Source organism: Apteryx mantelli, chromosome 3 (assembly GCF_036417845.1).
Source record: "Apteryx mantelli isolate bAptMan1 chromosome 3, bAptMan1.hap1, whole genome shotgun sequence".
Lineage (NCBI taxonomy): Eukaryota > Metazoa > Chordata > Aves > Apterygiformes > Apterygidae > Apteryx > Apteryx mantelli.
In genome coordinates, this window is record NC_089980.1 from 131,378,052 (window position 1) to 131,394,551 (window position 16,500).

At 37.9% G+C, this 16,500-nt stretch overlaps 1 protein-coding gene across 2 annotated transcripts in view; it reads right to left on the bottom strand.

Annotated features, from left to right (window-relative positions):
- Positions 1 to 16,500, bottom strand: part of ATAD2B (ATPase family AAA domain containing 2B) — an 83,242-nt gene that overhangs the window by 9,674 nt on the left and 57,068 nt on the right. For both annotated transcript variants that reach the window (XM_067294348.1, XM_067294347.1), the window contains exon 24: positions 12,849 to 12,986. In XM_067294348.1, coding sequence (XP_067150449.1) covers positions 12,849 to 12,986 — 138 coding nt within the window. The remainder of the gene's footprint in view (positions 1 to 12,848; positions 12,987 to 16,500) is intronic.

A 16,500-nucleotide genomic window follows, 5' to 3' on the forward strand; every position in this document is an offset into this window, starting at 1 on the left:
GATCCATTTGTAGATACACCATTAAAAGAAAACAGCTAAGCAACAATAAAGAACTCGGTCGTTCTTAATTTTGCTGTGAAATGTGGAACTTGGTGGCTGCTGTCTTCCCTTTCTATCCCTTTCAGTGATTTAAAATCATCACACAATGAAACAAATGAAAGTGCAATTCATGGAATCACAGAATTGTGAGATAATTCAGGTCGGAAGGGACCTCAGGAGGCCTCTAGTCCAACCTCCTGCTCAAAACAGGGTCAGCTAGGAAGGCAGACCAGCTTGCTTAGGGCTTTTATCCAGTCAAGTCTTGAAAATGTCCATGGATGCAGACTACACAACCTCCATGGGTGTCCTGTACCAATGCATAACTGTCCTAAGAGTGAAAAGGACTTTTTTCCTTGTATCCAGTCAGAACCTCTCTTGTTTCAATTCATGTCTGTTGTAAATTCAAAGACATCTTCAGGTATTAAAAGCCAGCTACAGAACAACCACCACTTCAACCTTCCACTCGTCCCCACCTGTGTACCGATGTTCACTGTATTGACACAATCTGGCTTTAAAAAATGAGCATTTTTGTTTGAAACCTAGACCACTTTAGCAACCCAGCCTACACCAAGACCTCACAAACATATGCATTTCTGCAATGAGTCAATATGAAGAGGAATTACAGCTTCTTAAACTAGACTCATCTCATCACCAATACTTTCCCCCCTGTACTATGCAACTCAACTCGAAGCAACAAGGCCCTGTGATCCTTTTTTCATTGCCTTTGCTCTATCACTTCTTCATTTTTTCTATTTCTTATGCATCTTTTCTGTGCTTTTTTACAAATCAGATTATCAACTTTTTCCAGAAAGGGTAGTGTTTTCACTAGTCTATTTGCAGTGAGACACAACACAACACCAATGTGAAAGAGGTTTGGAGGCACATTTGCAATATAATCTACAAGTAATACAGAAGAAAGACCATTCAAATCTGATGCTGCTATCAATGTCCTTTTCAAGAGCACTAATGAGACACAACTCTGAAGACTAAGGAAAAGGTTGGGAAAAATGGGAACTTTTACATTCAAATTCAAGCAATGATGCAGATTGCTCATATTTTTGCAAAGTTAGAGAAGCTGCAGCCAAATGCTTATACTTGAAAGTGACAGACAATACTTAACAGTGATTAACAAATATTCTTCCATTTTGAAATAAACTCCTTTGCTGAGCACCCCCATCATGTTCTCGGTATTTGTAGGTTGTTTTCACTTACAGGGTATTAAATCCTAAACCTGTGCTTGCCAGTCTCACACTGAGTTACAAAGATCAGTGTTTATTAAGGCGCTTCGAAATCACAGCGGCTCAGAGGAGTATGACTGTACTTCAGAATTTCCTCCCCATGAATGCCATATATAAGCAGGTAGTTTAACCACTACATTGAGAATAAATTTGCCATTAACCTTTTAGTTTTAAAAGCTATCTAAAGATACAGTCAAATTGCCATAAAAAATGGTAGTTTCACTTGGAGTGTATATTTATTGTTACAAATAATCCTTACTGAGAACTATAAGATTTGAAGAAAAAAAAATAAAATCACTTTCTCCAGCTACTTTGTAGATTTGATAGCAGCTTCTACAGTCAGTTTCACTGTTTTATTGATGATGAGCCACCACCCGTTCCCATAACTTTTCAGCAGCTCATATAATCTTTCCCCAGATTCTGCAAGAGATTTTCAGTAACAACAGAAGCAGCAAATCTGAAACGAAACAGGCAGACGTAAACTTACATAGAGAAATAATTCCCCTACTAGGAAATGGGTTTACTCTCAGGTCAACTCCAAAGATGGATATAGAAAACATGGAAGAGGAATAAAAACCTTTTAAAGGAAACATTAATTAGCATGTCCTGAACTGTAAAAATGAATGGGAAAGTTGAATTTTTAAAGATCTTCTGATTTTGGCTTTTTAGCCTGCCTTTGCTATAAGATGTCATTTATCATATCAATGATTTGTACTTAAGTACGCCCATTTTACTACTGCATCCATTTTGTCCATCCTGCAAGCTCAATCTGGGATGAGAACACACAGTTTGCCAAAATACTCAGGCACATTCCTAAAATTAAGCATGCAAGAAATCACATTAAAGCACAATGGAATTAGCCCTATATTACACACTTCAGTATGTTTCAAGTCTTCCTAAACCACAGCCAGAAAGCCTAGCTAAACTCTTTCATGCAGTATTACTCAAATATAAATTATAGGTCTTTCCATAGTTGAGTACGCTGGGTTTCATTGCCGTTATTAAACATGACACAGCAACCACAAAGGGTTGCAGAAGATCTCCTCCCAGCATCTCTGAGATGTTCTGCTTTTGCGCTGCATCAAAACCAGTAAAAGCAGGAAATAGTTTAGCTGCCTCATCCAAAGTAGGCAAACAAAGCAGAGCTTTGACTGAAACATTACAATTTCTTATTAAAAAAAAAGATCTTATTTCACAATATTTAAAAAAAAAAAATTGATGCTTCCAACCAGCCTGTGAGATTTAGGAAAGAACAACAGCATTTCATACATTGCAGAACAGGCCCTTCAAGAACATAATTGACAGTACTTGTATTGACAAAAGCAATAACCTAGCTACTTTTGGTTTTCACCCACATTTAGCCAAAAAATTTGGTTAATGCTTAACTTACTTTCTTCCCAGACTCTTACCACTTTGTGTTTTAAGAAAGTGCCATCATCACCTGAGCCATGCAGGCCTGTAACACAGATACCAGTATCTCATAGACCAATAATACTGATTTTTTTTTTTTTGTTTTGGTCCTCATACTTCTAAGAACCAACTTTTTTTGTCATTCAGATAAAAGCTTTCCTGCTTTCACCCCCTTCTATCCCAGTGCTGAAACCTTTCCTCCTCAGGCTTTCCTAAATCCACCAAAATCTCATTTCAATTCATTTAACACAACTGCTAATATCATTTTCATGACCACAGTGAGATTCTTAATCCCCTACCCAATATAACTTTGAGTCCATTCACCAGTTTGTTTTCTTGAACATGTCAAAAGCAGACTTCCAGTCCTTACATTTAACTACCTACCCTTCAAAACTACTATTTTTTTTTTAATCTAGGCTGTATTATTGCTCTGTGTAAAGCAATGTCTTTTGGGATATGTGAAGAAATTCTGGTTCAGATCCTCTGCACCCTTAACACTGTTATACCAATTTTCTTTTACACAGAGAGCTAGGCCTCTAGGAAAAGTGAGAAGCTGAGCAAGGAATACAGTGTTTTTAAAAAAGATGACACCAGCCTTTATCTCCTGCCTTTCCTCCCCCAGTAAAGGTAAGGGGGTAGTAGAAGTAAGAGAGGTGTTTAATTCATGAAAGCCTGCACTGGAGTTCATCATCAATGGGAAAAAAAAAAGAAAAGAAAAAAAATAGTGCTACTGAGAGAATCACACTGACCTGAAAAGGTGTCGTATGAGGCGGGAAAGAGTAAGATTTATCTCCAGATCCTGCAAGGTAGTTGAATATGATTCAAATTGTAAAGGAAAGAGGAGCTATCACAGGGTAACACTGATGCATAACAAATGGGCAAATGTTCACGGATCGCTGCTGAAAAATAAACCTAATCAGGGATCTCCATTTCCTTCACTTTAATGCTGATCTTCTATAAAAACTGTAAACTATTAATAACAATATCACACTTTTTATTTTACAGTCATTATGATTCATCACACATTAAAATTTTTAGTAAGTAACAGAATGGGATAGCCATTTACAGAAGAACTACTAAGAGTTAACTTTGTTAAAAAAAATTACCAGAGCATACACAATTATAAGTTAATGCATTAACATCTTTTCAATTATTCCTTTTAAAACTACTCATCTGAAATCTACCCATTGATACCCAATCTTCCAGCACTACTTGTGCCAGAGGCAGTAGAAATACAATTACCATAGGAATCCTACTTTTCAGAACGGAGTTTCTATAACTCAGACTCTTATAATACCAATTATTCACACATGAATACATTCATTTGCCTTCTGAATTGCTACACTCTTCTCTATAATCCTCATGTAACCTCTATAGATTTGCCAAGGAGATCCCCACTTCAGTTCAGTTTGCTTTTTTGTAAATCCTTACCCCAGTTCATACAGAATTTTTTTTACAATAAATAGGTATTTGGCTAAATGAGTCACACAACATTTTACTTGGGTTCAAATGGAGCTGATATCAAAAATAACCCTCCATCACTCATTTATTTGTGCTAAGCTGCACAGTTGATGCAGACAGAATTTTAAAAGTACAATGTAATAAAATGTAATTAATCACTGAAGACAAATTTACCCTAAATTTCCTTAAGCAATAAGGGATTCCCAATTCTTCCATTTCTATCTTGAAACACTTCAAGAGTCTGCTGAAAGATCACCAAACTTAAGGCGCACAGCATTTACCCTGGAAGTGGCCTCCCACAATTCAAAAAAAAAAAAATTATGTATGTACTTCAGAAGGACTAGTCCTCTAGGAACAAGTTAAGTAAAATGAAACATGTAGCAGACTTTTCAGAAATTCTAAATTCTTGCCCATTCATAAGTTCTTCTTTAAGAGTTTCAAGACAGACACACCAAGTAATGACAACATCTTCGGGTGAAACAAGCACTATGAAAACCCAGCGTTACCAGGTAGGCCAACATCAGTGTGTGAACTTTGGCACTCAGCTTCAGTTAAGCACCCCTGAGAAAAGTTCTAGTAAATGTTTGAAGACAGAGATACTGGCGATTGAATAGACTTCTTATAGCTATAGTTTTTTCTTGAAGTAGATGGACAATTATAATGGAACACAGAACTACTCCTGCTATACTATAATGGAATCAGAACAAACATTCCTTCTCATAATTTGAGTGACAGGAATTCAAGAAGGCGTGCAGCATGCTGCACGGATCCAATCACCTAGCAAGCAGATTCTACATGAAAATAAGCACCCTATCATTTAGGGGTGCACACCAATCCTTTTCAGAGCAGTGCATGGAACCTCACAGTTCTTGGATATTAAAGAGCAGTTAGAGTAAAAAACAAAACAAAAACAAAACAGCTTGCATATTCCTGAAGTAATTCTGCAAGATCTAGAGGAAACTGTCACGTTTCTGTTTAGCATGGTCTCAGGAAAACGTGAGGGTGACTGAGCAGTGGAGCAGGCTGCCCAGAGAGGTTGTGGAGTCTCCATCCTTGGAGATGCTCAAAAGCCAAGTGGACACAGTCCTGGGCAACGTGCTCTAGGTGACCCTGCTTGAGCAGGGGGGTTGGACTAGATAATCTCCAGAGGTCCCTTCCAACCTCAACTGTTCTGTGATTCTGTGAAAACAGATCTCAAAAAATGGGTGAATGGTAGAGAAGCTTTGGAGTTGAGGTAGACACCCTTACAGTCACCCAAATCTAGCAGTACAGTGACAGAACTGCAGACTCTACAGAAACAAAATCAACAGTTGGAAAAAGCAAGCAAATATAATTAGAAGATCAAAGATTGTAAATCATTAACAAACAAGTCTGCTGCTTTAATGTGGATGAACTCTAATGAGGAGATGCAGCAGTGGAAGCAGATCAGTTTCTCTTTTGAAATTTCTGTAGTTTGACTACTATATTGAGTGTAGTACAGTATTAGTGGGGGCTAACTAGTTCTCTTTATGCTGCAGAAAAGTAGACTCTTATATGCCTCAACATTGCTTAAAAGACCATCAGAGAATGTAAATCCTCTGCCATTAAAAGATAAAATTCACATTCATCAAACAGTAGCTTCTCTGTTGTTACCTGTATTTCATAAAGAATTCCTGAGGATGAAAACCCAAAGATTCTTCTCTTTGCAACCAAGATCACCATGGATCTAGATTTTGTGCCTGCCGTATCAAGAACCACTTGAAGCAATGCACATGTTTCAAGGTTTTCTTCCATGATCAAAACCCTGAACTTCTTTCTGATGTCTTGCATGTAAAGTAACTCAAAGCCTTGAGAAAGCACTTATTAAGAGCAATTTGCTCTCTCTTACACTGGATCTGGCATATATATACCTGCCACAGTAATTTAGCTGCTTCCAGTAGCTCCACTTTTCTTACCAATGGGCACTGAAAGTCCCACTGGTAATCCACTTGAAAGTCTCTGGAGTTTTTAGTCACAAAGTCCCAAACTGCAGTCAGAGATACAGAGCAAGACAGAACAGAGCTCAGTTCCACAATGGCTTTAAAAGCAAAATGAGGTGCCAGCTTCCACTAACAGACAAAGCCATTTCCCCCTCCAAAGCTAGCTACAGCATTTCCACTACCTCATTTGTGCCGACTCTACTGTTCCTGCAGTAAGCCAGATAAGGGAACTAATCTGCCTGAAATTTTATAATTTTTTCCTAGGTTAGTTTTCAACACATTCAGTTCCCCAACTGAGCTTCCTAACTCATGAACGATAGCACTGGCATAAGGGAGATGGTGGAAACATGCCACCAGTGAGAAGGGAGGACAGCACCTTCAGCAACAACCTGCAGTTTGATCAGCTTAAAGTGACTGTGGAACTAACCTCTAAAGGACATGCCATTTCCTCCACATAAATGGAAGGCATGAGGATGCTCAAGGCAGAGACCTGACCAATACAAAAAATGCAACAACTTAAGGTATATGCTTAGGGTATGTGCTCAGGGATATGCTCATCAACAGCAGAACATAAACAAGTACTCGAAGAACCTGGGCACTTCTACTCAACATGGAGCAGTCAAGTTCTATAAGAAGCAGATGAAGCATGTTTTCTGAAAAGAAAACTGGCTGCAGGATCCCCAATATTTGCTCCCCTACCATCTCCTGTAATACTCTCAAGGTCTTTCCAGTGTTTCTCAGAAACCTCTCCAGTATCTTCTGCTCCTCCCTACCCAACCCCCCAAAATGAGCAGGATGCAGGATACACTACATCTAATTCTGAGCTGTGGAAACGCTGCCCAACCACGATGATGCTGCAGCTGTCCAGCTAACAAGGCTAGACAGAATAGGTAACTACCATTTTCAGTCTGCAGCCTTTTCCTCTAGTAGATGCATAGATTTATCCAGCTACCACTTTTCCCAAAACCTGCAGGAATTTAATCTTTGAGACCTTGGCACTTGTCAAATGTGTCTGAATCTGGCTAAATGATTCAGAAGTTATTAGGGGAGCAGAGAGATGGACAGACAGCATATGTATTATTTTCTTAGGAAACCAAACTAAAAATATAATTCACATGAAACCATCAGTATAATTATGACAGTTAAGTACCTGACAAGACAGCCACATGTGAAAATTAAAAATGAAGCCAAAAGAAAACAGACAATCTAATTAACATCACACCAGTGCAGAGCAGTTTTAGACCATTCACTTCTACAGATCTGCTCATTTTCCCTCTGCCGAGTAGCTTGGTGCATAACAACTATCACAGCTGTTTACATCTTTGAGGCATCCAGTTTGTTCTTGAAGACCGCTGAATGGCAGCTTCCCTGCTGCAAGAGAGCCGTGAACACACACAAGCTTTTCTTGCAACTTCACATGTTGAGGACAGAGCCCCACTTTACGCTAATTAATATGACACTGGATGGAGTTTACAACATTCTTCATTCTTTTCTAAAACAGATCTGAAAGGCTCGAGGCTGCTAGATTGGTCTCTGTGTCAGGAAGGCAAAAGAAAAAAAATACAAAGAAAATACATAGCTGAAAACTGGAGTGAAGAAATGGGCAAAAATTACAAGAAAATCGACTCCTACTGTAGAGAGAAACTTTAGACTAGTTCTTTAAACAATTTAAAGCAAACATTGCTGCAGTTTTCAAATGGGAGTAAAGAGTAAGATAATCTAAACGGCCTGAAAACTGTTTATTGCATCACTTCTTTTCCACTTCCTTAAGTTAAAATACGCAGCACTTAAGAATAGAAAAAAAAATAGATCTTAACAAAAAACACTGAGAGGAAAAAAAACATGATTTTCTACAAAGCCTCTCCTTTTACCATATTTATAATAAAAGTGGCCATAATACTCAGGAAAACCTCCTTATTAAGAGAGGTTGAATAATCTTGGATTACTGAGTTAGAAGGGGAATGAATAACGTGAAGATATAAAATGGAGTATATAAAAAAAGGGCACAGATCAGGTCAGTTGCAGGGTTCTATTTGCCCTCAGTCAGTCAGAGCAAAAAGATATTCAGTTAATTCAAGAGGCAGCACGTTTAGTAGTGATCAAAGACAACTTCTCTGCCACTAGATATCACTGACTCCAGAAGTTTGATGGGACTCCAAAGAGAAATTAGGCATTCAGGATTTACAGGAACATCCACAGATTCACTAAATGGGGTTTTATATTAGAAGAATTATAAAGCCTACAGGTTTAAAACAACTGTTAACCAACTCAAAAACAGCTCAGATGACATTTCCATCAAAACCAGGCAAGCCATACTTTGTTTGTCAGATTTTTTTGTAACTTCCTTTTAAAGCATCTGGTCGAAGCCAGTGTCAGAAACCAGAAATCAGACTAGCTGGCAAACTGCTCTCATCAAGGATGTCAACATGCATGCTACCAAGAAAGAAATAATTAAGAAGTGAAACAAGATAGTTGTCTGAGCTCTAAGTAAAGATATCCTTGAATTCCACAAAAACATTTTTAATGGTCTTTGTCAAGTCGCAGCACTTGCCTCCAGCTCAAGTGTGTTGTGAGAATTAATCCGAGTCGAATACCTTTTTTGGAGAGGAGGAGGAGGAGAAAATAAAAATGCAGCAAGTGTAGGATTCATGACTTTTGACAAGACATGAGCAGCTACCAGTATTTTAATGTTAGTGTCTAGGTGACTAGTAAAAGGCCAGGATCCAAAGTCCAGGATAATTGGTACAGAACTAGGTCCTAAATGCGGAAAGTGTTAAAATAATTTAAAAAAAAATCCATACAATATCTGGTCTGCCATGTCCTTTAATAAGACATTCATTGCAGCCATCTGTATGCCCTAAGTACAGTGATCACTGACATCACTAAATCACAGAGGTCAAAGAGAAGAGACCAAAGAGATGAAAAAATCAAGCAGAAAGATTCTGAGAAACAGCTTCAAAAGAGCTTTTCTTTTTAAAAGTGTTTTGGAAAAAAACACTCCCACCAAAACAAAATCTCCTTTCCATTCTAAAGTAGAAATATGTATTTCCCTATAATAGCTAAGACTGCCATTAGGTAAAGATACAAAAGAGCGCACCAAATACTGTTTATTTGGGAACTAGGTTTTTATTTTCTTGTTTGATCTCCCTGCAGTACTTCGTATGTAAACCACTAATCACTTCAATTACTGGGAAAAGTCAGCAATGTGTTTACTTCGGTTTTCATAAAATTTATTTTATCTAAAACTTAGATTTTTAATACTTCACATAACACAAACTATTTGAGCTTTTTCTTGCTCCAAATGCCATTTTCACATGTGACAGCTATCACATTTATCGTTCCACATAAAAATAAATCTTTTCTGTAGTCTATCACTACAATACATTATTGTTGAATACTGCAAAAAAAGATAAGAATGGAAAAGCAAATCTTCCCCATACAGTTTATTTATATGTAGCATTTTAGGAACTAACTGCAAGACAATAAAACAATATGCTACATACTCCATCTACTGGCAAGATACAGGAGTAGGACAAATTTTTACTATATAGTATCATAATAGCTAGAGCCAGTAAACGTTTTACTTGCTGAACTGTATCTAAACCACTTAGCAATGACTAATTTACCAGATAAACAAAACTGCACATTGCTGCTAATTTCCTTTTCCACACACATACACACAAAGACGGAGCCAGACTCTTCTCAGTGGTGCCCAGGGGCAGGACAAGAGGCAATGTGCACCAACTGAAATACAAGAAATCCAATTCAACACAAGAAAGAACTTTTTTTTTTTTTTTTTTTTTTTTACTGTCAGGATGGTTGAGCGCTGGAACAAGTTCCCAGAGAGGTTGTGGATTCTCCATCCTTGGAGATATTCAAAATCCAAGTGGACACAGTCCTGAGCAACCCTGTGAGCAGGGGGTTGGACTAGGTGATCTCCAGAGGTTCCTTCCCACCTCAGCTATTCTGTGATCCTGTGATCATGCGACTACTTTTATCACTTCTAACAGCTTTTGACCTACATACTGTTCTATGTTTCCACCACAGCATGTGCACTTCTTTCCAAATACAGTCAATACTGACGTATTTTAAATCATCTGCGACAGAACTTTCCTGAATGAATTTGCAGCAACTGCTAGTAACATAATACTTTCAAACTCATCTATACTGTGATACACAATCCACCCCTGGTGCATATTCAACTAGGGACAGTAATACGGGAGTTGCAGACTACACCTAACTCAGGAACTTTTATCGACATGTCTTCAAATAGAGCAGCTCATTTCAGATAGCCCCTTTGGTCTAATCAAATGGAAAGAAAAATTCTAAAATACATTAGCAAAACGCATAATCTTGGAATGTAAACCAATACACAATAAACTGTTTTCTGGTTCTCTATTGTATGAGCCCTGAATAGTGAACAGTCACAGCTTAAAATTAGGCAGAGCTGCTGCATTATCTGCAGTCCACTGTGTTTCTAGGGAAAATGCCTGACAATTTCCTTTAGGGTTCTCAAATAAGTGTTTCATCTGAATTGACTTTTTTGCAGCTATTCACTAAAATATTGTAAGTGAAGCTCCGAAAAAATAATTTAATCAGGAAAATAATGTTATTGGTAATAAAAATACTAACCAGTGCAGGAAAAAAAGTTACCTAAGGAAAAAAATTGAATTCAAGTTCAAATAGCAAAACAAACCAAAAAAGGAGGATTTTCAGAATTATTAATTGGAAAGCACAGTTTTTATCTCATGTAATTAAAATATATGAATCACTGTCCTTATTACTCTGCTTGTGAAACACATTTTAGTCTTTAAAAAAAAAAAAAAAACTTAGTTCTTGACCATAAAAAAATTCCACTCTACCTCTAAAATCATTTCTTTGTTCTGAAATCCCTTTTCTAAACTAATTTCTTTCATTTACACAATCACAATTCACTATAAGTTTTGCTATTTGAGCTCCCTGATCATCTGCTCAGTTCTGCTCTTGCTTTACTCTAGTTCCTTCCACCAGTTCCCCCTCTAGACCACATCTCTTCCCAGCTTCTGTCTCTACTGAACTTTCTGCATCAATCTTTAGGCATACCCAAGTACTTCTTTCAGTCCCTTCTGCAGATTTCAGGCTGCTCATTCAGACACTAAATTCTGATTACTCATCTATTCCTGGTTCTCTCCTCTGATTACCAGATGCTTCCCATCACTCCCAGATAAGCTACCTGTCCCAGACTCATCCTTAAAAAACAAATTTCCATTTGACTGTAGTTTCAAACACCACTACGTCCCATATTTTCTCCTCTCCCAACCCAAATCACCAAGATACTGGCAGGAACATTGCCTTGACACTGCCTTCTTTTTTGTTTCCTTCAGTCAATGACTCTAGTCTTCAAACAACTACCACTGAATCCACAAAACTAGGTGAAGAAGAGGGAAGGGGCAGCAGAGCTTTTTATACAGCCAGTAGTGGCTGCTACCTCTCTTTTCAGGAGAAGTCAGGCTTGGAGGTCAGCAAAGACGACTCTCTGCTGCACAACAGGCAGAGCCAAGCAAGTGCTCTGCAGATCGGCCAAAGTGAGAATTTCCTTAGATGTCATGAGAAACCAAATGCATTGAGAATCCCTTCTCTCCTCTATTTTCGCACAAACTGGCAAATGAGTAAAGAAAAGCTTCATCAATTTATTATTTAACAATTTAGTCAATTCATAACTCTGGCTGGCTTTTATAATTCCTTAGACACAAGAAAGTACATCATCATGAAATAAAACCATACACCTATAATTAAACTATTTGATATCGACATTGTCATTCATATCTAAATAACGTTCATCTCTGGGCAGTTATCACCACGCTCAGTAAACTCTTTCTCACTAGGAAAAAGCACGATGAGGCAGAGGACAAAGACCAGCAAAAATTTTACTGCTCTAATCTATCAATTTCCCCAATAAGCAGACATCCAATTCTATTTTGGTACAAATAACAGAGTCCACGTCTGCCTCAGACACGCTTTCTCTTAAAAAGTCTTTATTCTTGTTTGCTTATAACAAAATTTACTGTAGTATATTCAGCTCTCTAATCAGCTCACTTTTTGAGAATAACTAACAGCACCTCTGACTACCTAAACCACAGTCAGATGACCACACACATGGCCACCCCTCACGATTCCAGAGATTTTGACTGATTAATTGGGTTAACCTAGAAGGCTGCATCAAGAGTATCTAATATCCTTCAATAATGGATACTGACTATTCAAAATCGGGTCCCATGAAGAAAAATATAGTTCAGTTTGTAATCTGTTTTCTAAGTTTTAGCCTAATACCATACACTTTGCATACAGGAAGGGAATAACTAGTGTGAGAGTATATAATGCAGCATCTAGCTATGTATCTGTGAATACACATACAGAGAAAACAAAAAACTTGCACTTAACACACAGATAAACATGATCTTCCCATTGGATCAGAGTTGTTTTACATTGAGAAAAGGCTATTTTCAAAGAAAAATTAATACTTGTATGTTACATTACAAAAACAGTTTCAAATCCTGCTTCTCTACAACTACTTGGGCAGAGATTTAATGTAGTTGGATAAAGGGTACGCCTTGAAGCTGCGAGAGTTTCATGCCTAAAATCGCGTCTGCAAAGAATCATGAACTAAAATGGATAATACAAATAATCATCACTACAAACACATGCCAAATGTTTGCCATTGGCGATACCTCTACTTTTGCACAGTGTCACCCAAGGTACTCACATGCACATTTATTTGCAGAGTTGGGCCAGACCGCCACTGTGGGTTTTTGTTTGTTCCGAAATGCCTCTTCGACTCTAGTTTCTGTTTTCCGTACAGTGGAACCATGAGGATTTACTTGTTCTGCTGGTACTGATAAGCCTGCATACAGAAGATAACCATACCTATTTAAATAAACCAAGCTGCATAAACCTACTAAATTTAAAAAGAAACTTGGAATACTGTGCTGCAGTAAGAACATATCAATTAGTATTTAGTTAGACATTCAAAACAAAGATTAGAATCAAGAATATTTGTTTTCTACTAACAAAATAATTTACTGGTAGCATGGTCTTAAAACTCTCAGCTCTGGCATTTTATAGAAATATAACTGTCTCCCATATTTGGTCCCCAAACATTGCAATCTTCTATCCATATTTCCTCTATATAGCAAATTCTTATCCATATTTCCTCTATATAGCAATTTTTCCCAGTTTTAAATGGATGATATAAAATAACTGCCAATTCACAATGGCACTGTATGCCATGTGAAAAAGAGTATCTGAATAAAAATTTACAGTCACCATAATTTATGTTACTGTAAAATGAATCCATTTCAGAGTCAATATGAGCACTCCAATGAAGAAAACGCGATTCTGCTTTTAACAAAAAGTCAAGTTTGCTCTTTCTGTAATGTAAGTTCATCTCATAGCTTCTACCATTTTATCAGCTTTTTAATTAAGTTCCAAAAATGCAAATTTTCATATTGGTTAGGCACATTTTAAAGATATAAATGCATCTCTGAAGTATCGCATTGATAAACTAGATTTGCTATCTGTCCACTACTGCAGTCTTCCAAGTGTCACACCATATCTCCAGGAGCAGCCAGACTCAAGTGATCAAGAGCAGACAAGAAGCTCTAAAACTGATGGATGCAGAAATTTAAAGATTCATAAAGAAACTTTCACCTAACAGCTAACAGTAAAAGAAATTTGCACAAGCCTTGCAAAACATAAGTTTATAGGTACCTTTACAAATATTTTAAGCTACATATTGAACTTATATTTCACTACTCAAACACTTATATCCAACGCTTATATCTTGTTCTCTGCTGGTTCCAGCAACAAAAAAAATGGTGAATTCCAATAACCTAGCATATGATTTTAATTTACCAGCTTAGAATTTGTTATCCTTAGATTTCCTTTCTTTCAACAACACCACCTCATTCCTGTAATACAGGAACAAGAAATTCTATTTCAACTTCTAGATTTTAATTTTATTACACAGTTTATTATTCTGTTACTCTGTACTACCTTTTTTGAGATTGGTCACCAGTCTCAGTACTTAATAAAAAAGGCAGATCTGACAAAAGTACAGAAAAGATGCATTTTTTCAATAGATACATCTTTTTTGTAGTTGAGGAAAAAAAAAGTGATGTAGCAAATACATAGCACTAAAATGGAAGGTAAGATTGCTGAACAACTTGTCCAGAGAACTGTAAAGGAAATGGATATGGAGCCTTCTAGCCTTAATCGTGGTTTTCAGCAATTCTTGGAAATAAATTAAGAGCTAATAAATGGGGCAACTCAGAAAATTAGTGGCTTTGTAACTGGACAAAGATTAAAAAAAAATTGTACTGCCACTTGCCTTCTAGCTCCTCTATGATTCGAGGTCAGTAACATTTGATAAAATTTCCAGAGAATCAATTAGGAGCCTCATACAAACCAAATTGCTCAACTCCATCCAAATCTCATGTTGAATCATGAAGTCTTTCCAAAAGTAGCCAAAAAAATGCTGGTTAAGATCTAACTGAGTTTGGGCTTTATTCTATTTGTCAAGATGACAAATCTCTGTTTCTGAAAGCCACAGCCACCCACTCTGACTCAATCTGGGACTGCAACACTACTGTAACCTCTTCTGAGCAGGTAAGAACACAAGCTTCATATTCACTCCCAGAAGCCCTAGTAGGTTCCCATGATAAATCTTAATATTTTTTCAATTCATGTGGTGCATTAAGTTGTCCACTCTTTGCATTATTTCCCTTCTTCCACAGGGGTCCTTCTGGCAAGGTAAGGATCTTAACTGTGGGAAGGCTGGAAAATAGGATCCCTTATCAAGCTGTGTCCAGAAGTACTTGCAGAGAAATGTAAACACTGAATATCTTCCTTCCGAAGTTAGGGGGGTTTTTTGGTTTTGGGGGGTTTTTTTGGTTGTTTTTTGACTCTAGCACTTTTAAAGGAAGTCAAAAGGAGAAGCCTTGAGTACTTTGAGCTGAAAAAAGGGTTGACATTCAGCTGTTATCTCAGTTTCAACATTCATTTAAGGCCTTGTTAGGACCTCTCTTGCGGACGTTAAAAATAAGTACTTAATGGTTTAACTCCCCACATTTTGTCTCATGCAGTCCTATGTATCAGCAACACGGCTGGCCGCTTTCACTGGGCAGCTCCAATCGGGCAAAAAGCTTGGTATGAACAACCACCTTTGCATTTAGGTGACCAGGTGGAAAGAGGCTTTGGATAGCAAGAGGCATAGTTTACACTACTTACAAAATTTTCCTCAAATACTCCCACTACAATGAAACATTCAGTTATTTTAAATGAGGTGGTTCCAAACAGGGTACGTGTCAGAAGTCTAGACTAGCAGATGCACTGTGATTTTGCTGATCTGTTGTGTTGCTGAGCACATTCTGTAGGGCAAAATGCAAGTAACGGCAAGGTTGATCAGCATGGACACCCCTCCCTTCCTTACAGCAACCTGTGCCAAAACTACATGCCTGAAGTACTACCTTCTCGATGTTCTAAACCACAATCCTTGACAAAGCTCCTACTCGAGGGACAGGGCATTCTCTCAGGCTTGCCTTGTGACACGAGTTTTCCTCAGACCTCAAGAGCTGGATGTACTACTCCTCATTCACGATCTGGTAGTCTAACACAGCTTCTTCCATGCAGTCCAGATCTTTTTTCCTTGCTAATCCAGTAGGTGATCCAGGCCTCAATGGTCTGTAGCTGGATTAGAGCTCATCTGTTCATGAAACCACCAGAATGCAGTCCAAAAGCACAAGCACCTTTGGAGTGTAACTTGCAGGTGTCTATTACACTTGAGTTTCCATGCCAATGCCTGCAATGCACTTTGAACCACTAGTATACTACCCATTCATTATCATACGTGAGCTGCCATCAGTCACAAACAAGGCTACAAGGTCCACTAACCAGCATCTGAAACCAGTAGTATCCTCTTTTTCTGGTAGAACAAGCTCACAGCAGGACACCATCAGCCTTACCTACAACCTCTGAAAACCCAGCTCTTGTACCAGGGTCAGTAGGCTTTGCCCCCCAAAAAATATATATTATTCGGTCACTGCCATAAAAGAAAGGGTGGCATGCCAGGTACCTCCCGGGAGACTTGCAAGGAGGGACTATATACTCCCCCTCTGTAACAAAGAGCTCTTGCACACAGTTATGTTAACCTTGGAAGCAATAACCTTTAGCAATCACGGGGGACTCAAAGGAGAATTAACTGAGCACACTTCTCAGTGTGACACTAGGGTCAAAATTGTGAACGTTCTTGTATTTCTCATAGAAAAGTACAGAAGATAAATGAAGGCATTATATTACTTCTTTACATCCACAGTGAATTACAGTTGGTTCTCTTATCCACAATTTAAGACATATATTAG